Source organism: Pteropus medius, unplaced genomic scaffold, assembly GCF_902729225.1.
Source record: "Pteropus medius unplaced genomic scaffold, Ma_sr-lr_union100, whole genome shotgun sequence".
Taxonomy (NCBI): Eukaryota; Metazoa; Chordata; class Mammalia; order Chiroptera; family Pteropodidae; genus Pteropus; species Pteropus medius.
This window is the reverse complement of record NW_024352784.1, coordinates 3,343,133-3,347,212: the sequence shown is the minus strand read 5'-3', so window position 1 is coordinate 3,347,212 and position 4,080 is coordinate 3,343,133. Positions and strand designations below refer to the sequence as shown.

At 53.1% G+C, this 4,080-nt stretch overlaps 1 protein-coding gene across 3 annotated transcripts in view; it reads left to right on the top strand.

Moving 5' to 3' along the window:
* The window catches only part of STARD10 (StAR related lipid transfer domain containing 10), a 23,479-nt gene extending 20,855 nt beyond the window's left edge, over nt 1–2,624 (top strand). For 2 of the 3 annotated variants that reach the window (XM_039847963.1, XM_039847964.1), the window contains exons 5-7: nt 67–184; nt 1,913–1,965; nt 2,204–2,624. In XM_039847963.1, coding sequence (XP_039703897.1) covers nt 67–184; nt 1,913–1,965; nt 2,204–2,449 — 417 coding nt within the window. In that variant the 3' untranslated portion in view covers nt 2,450–2,624. Of the gene's footprint in view, nt 1–66; nt 185–1,079; nt 1,196–1,912; nt 1,966–2,203 lie in introns of all 3 variants that reach the window. The other variant, XM_039847965.1, reaches the window with a different exon arrangement.
* The last annotated feature ends 1,456 nt before the right edge of the window (nt 2,625–4,080 follow it).

Below are 4,080 nucleotides of genomic sequence, written 5' to 3'. Positions count from 1 at the left end.
TACTCACAAAGACACCTCCTCTTGCATCCACCCTGAGTCTCACCTCCCTGTGCCTTCCATTCCCAGAAATACCCACCTCGGAAAGACTTGGTCCGAGCTGTGTCCATCCAGACGGGCTACCTCATCCAGAGCACGGGGCCCAAGAGCTGCGTCATCACTTACCTGGCCCAGGTGGACCCCAAAGGTGAGGGCTTGGCCCTGGCAGCCTATCATGGGATCCCTCCCTATACCACAGAGGGTGGGGCTTGATCTGCTTGGGATCCAGAAGGGCCTCTATTAGAAGGTGTTTTGTATTTTGGGGCATAGTCATCAAAAACATCATTTGAACCAAGGTTTATAATGATTTGAAAAGCAAAGGCCAAGGTGGTGCCACTGCTCCATGATGAAGCTTGGAGCTCTCTCTTTGGGTGCCCACACCCCTATGCTCTGACTTGCTCCCAACTCACTGGCTGCTCCCATCCTTTCTTGCTGGCCATCCTGGAAACCTGAGTTTCCCAGGCCTCAGTCCCCTTTCTCTTGGGAGGGCTCAGCCACTCCCAAGGCTTCTATAGCTAACTGACCACGTCTCTCTCTTTGCTGAGATCCAGATCCTCGTGACCACTGGCCTCCTGGACATGTCCCTCAGGTCTTTTAGGGCCTGAGACTTAGTGTGTTCAATGCTGAAGTTACCATCTCTCTTCCTAAGTTGCCCCCTCTCCTAAGTTTCCCCTCCAGTCATCCATGCCAAGAACCTGGGGGTCATCTGAGGCTCCCCCTCTTCTCAGCTTCCAAATCTAGTCACCAGTTCTTATTGATTCTACTTCCTAAATAGCTCCTGAATCTGTCATTTCTCTCCATACTCAGCCACCTTGCCTGTTCATACAGTTACCAGGAGGATTTTTCCAAAACACTTATTTCCTCATAACTCTTTTCTGCTTAGAATTCTTCCATGACTTTCTATTGCCCTCAAAGTGTAGTTTAAGCTGCCTCCTCAGGTTTCCCAGTCCTTCCTCACACCTTTTACATGTTCCCACCTCCCTGTCTAGGCATCTCTATCCCTCAGCCTTGAAACACCTCTCCTCCCTTACTCATTCCTCCAGGGCTGCATAAGATGTCACCTCCTCTATCCCTGATACCCAGAGGAGTTGCTGGCTCCCTGCTGTGTGCCCATCCCCCTCTAGCTGAGCACTTGGCACACTGTTGGGCCCCCCAGACAGTGAGTTCCTCTCTGGGTCCCCAGGGCTGGCCCAGGGTGGGTATCACTGAATGAATGTAGAGTGAGTGAATGAATGAATGAATGAATGGAGGATGGGTAAACTCTGAACACCTTTGCCTGGGTATATTCTAAGCCCCACTGAGGGCCCTGGTCCAGGTTCAGGGCTCCCCAGCATCTCATTGAATGAATGTGTTGGGTGTTAGAGGAAGAGCAGACACTTTAGAATGAGACAGGATGGAGAACTAGTCTGTGGGTTCCAGATCAGGCCAGGCTAGGGTGCTCAGCCAAGAGGTCTATGTAGCAGCTAGGCTTCCTGGGACAGGGGCTTGGAAGGACAGGTAGAGGAGGGACTGAGCATTAGGGTCATTCACCATTGAGGGATTGGGTATGAGAAGGGATGTCAGTATGAATGAAAGGGAGGCAGTTGGTCAGGATTTCGACTCATATGTAGCCTGTGGTCACCTAGGATCCTGTGGTTTTCTTCCATGCAGCTCTCTGGGGCTCAGCGTGGGGGAGGGGCACAGACTTGAGCCTTAGGACCTTGGTCTGAAGTGGAAAGAGGGAGTGAGGATGATGCAGTCTTATAAGATTTGTCTCACGCCCTCCCCCTTGGAGAAGAGGGTGGCCTCCCTAGAAACCCCAGGCTGGAGGAAAGTGACTGGGTCCCTGAGGCAGCTTCTTCCCTTCTCTCCTCAATACCCTTCCCTACCCTCATAGGCTCCTTACCCAAGTGGGTGGTGAATAAATCTTCTCAGTTCCTGGCTCCCAAGGTGAGTGGCTTTGGGACTTTGGAGGTGTGGAGGCTGGCGAAGAGGGTTCTGGGTTGAGGGGGTGGAGTCAGGAGGCGGAGTTAGGGCCGAGGGGTGGAGTTATAAAACTGCTGCAAGGGTCAGGATGCTGGGAGCTGGGGGCAGAGTTGGTGGAGGGCGTGGGAGGGGAAAGAGACGAAGCAGTGAAGACTGTCTTGCGCCGATTCACCCCTGACTCGTCCGTACGGTGGGTCTACAGGCCATGAAGAAGATGTACAAGGCGTGCGTTAAGTACCCTGAATGGAAGCAGAAGCATCAGCCGCACTTCAAGCCCTGGCTACACCCGGAGCAGAGCCCGTTGCCAAGCTTGGCGCTGTCAGAGCTGTCGGTGCAGCATGCGGACTCGCTGGAGAACATCGATGAGAGCTCGGTGGCAGAGAGCCGGGAGGAGCGCTTGGGAGGCGCGGGTGGCGAGGGCAGCGACGATGACACCTCGCTCACCTGAGCGCAAAATCACTACAGGGACCCAGACAAGACAGGGCGGAGCCCGGAGGTGGCGGGTCCTCCTGCGCTTTCTCCCCTCCCCCACCCCCGGAGCCTCGTGGAGACACTGGGCTTGAGCCCAGGTTGGCGCTGCAGCCTGGCTGGACACAGCCCTAATAAACAATCCCACAGCCTCAGCTGGTTAGTCGTTGTGCGTGCTTTCCACTTGCCCACAGCACAACCCTTGGTTACTTTGTTCTATGGTTCATTTTGTTAATTTTATCATTGATCGCCTGACCTTTGCTCCTTTAGGCATCCCCTCATCTCCCCATGTGTAGCTGCGAGGTGGGTTGTTACCCCCTTCTCTGTCTATGGTGTGTTCTGTTCCCTTTGTGTCTGTTCATTAGTTCACTCTTCATCCAACCACCTGTCCTTGTTGCTTGTTCATTCTGCCATTCTCTCCAGGCTATTAGGCTACATTTCACTTCTCTAAGAGAAGGAGCAGGTCTGGCCAGAGGTGCTAGATCAGGGGTCAGAGGGTTCTACTATGCGATCTTCAGTCTCATAGGGACTGGGGATCTGAAACGGGTGGAGAGGTCCCTGGGTCTCAGGCCACAGGGCTGTGGGCCTCAGAGCTGTGTTGAGGCAGCATGTTCTGGAGGAGGGAGGCTGGGGGTTGAGGTGTGGATCATTAGATTCTAGTGCAGTGGAGGGACCAGGCCCTGTAATTTTAGCCCTTTCCAAGTCATTTCAAAGACCTCAGGCCTGGGTTAATGGAAAGGGTGGGGCCCCTAGTCCCTTGTCCAGTGGTCAGATGCCAGTCCCCTTGTCCTGTGTTCCACCTAGCTGCTTTAAGGTCTAGAAGGATGCCTGGACCTCCCCTTTTCTCTGTGGCCCTCTGCTGTCTGAGAGACACCCCTGCTGTCAAGTTGAGAAGTTGAGAAGAGAGCCCTATACTCTGTCCTCTCCAGTGTTTTTATACTCCATATGAATTGGGGGCCAAGAAGTTCTGGCCCTGTCCTCCCCTCCCAGAAAGCAACTTGCCTTAGCCTTGTCAGGAAGACACAGTAGTAGAGTCTTTCCTAGAGAAGCAGAGTAAAGGTCCAGTATGGGGGTGGGCTGGAGATTCTATAACTTGCCAAGATTTGGGTTCCAATCCCAAGTTTGCCCAATACTGGCTTTGTAATTTTGGGCAAGTCCCAGAACTTCTTAGATCTTCATTTCCTAATCCATAACCTGGGGGGATGATTTTTGCCTCAGTCAGTGGTATGAGAATTGAGGTAAAATGAGTATATTGCCTAGCACTGGGCCTGGCATATAGTAGGCGCTCAAATTAATGACTCCCAATCTCAGAGTAACCCTTCATGCCCCACCTTGGTGAGAGCTGTTCTTCTAGATATCTCCACAAGGTATTTAGAGAAATAGAAGCATAGAGAAATTGCCTGGGTGCCAGATCTCAAGCTACAGCCTCCAGTCAAGGGATCCTTTGGCGCCGTGACTGGGCAGGACTCTTCCCCACAACCCTGCCTCTAGGAAACGTGGCCCAAGGAGAGAAGTGGATTATCCTCGGACAATGGGGTGGAGGAGGACTTCCTGGAACAGGAAGTCAGAGACCTTGGTCGTCCAGCTGCCCATGGCCTCTTAACCGCCCGC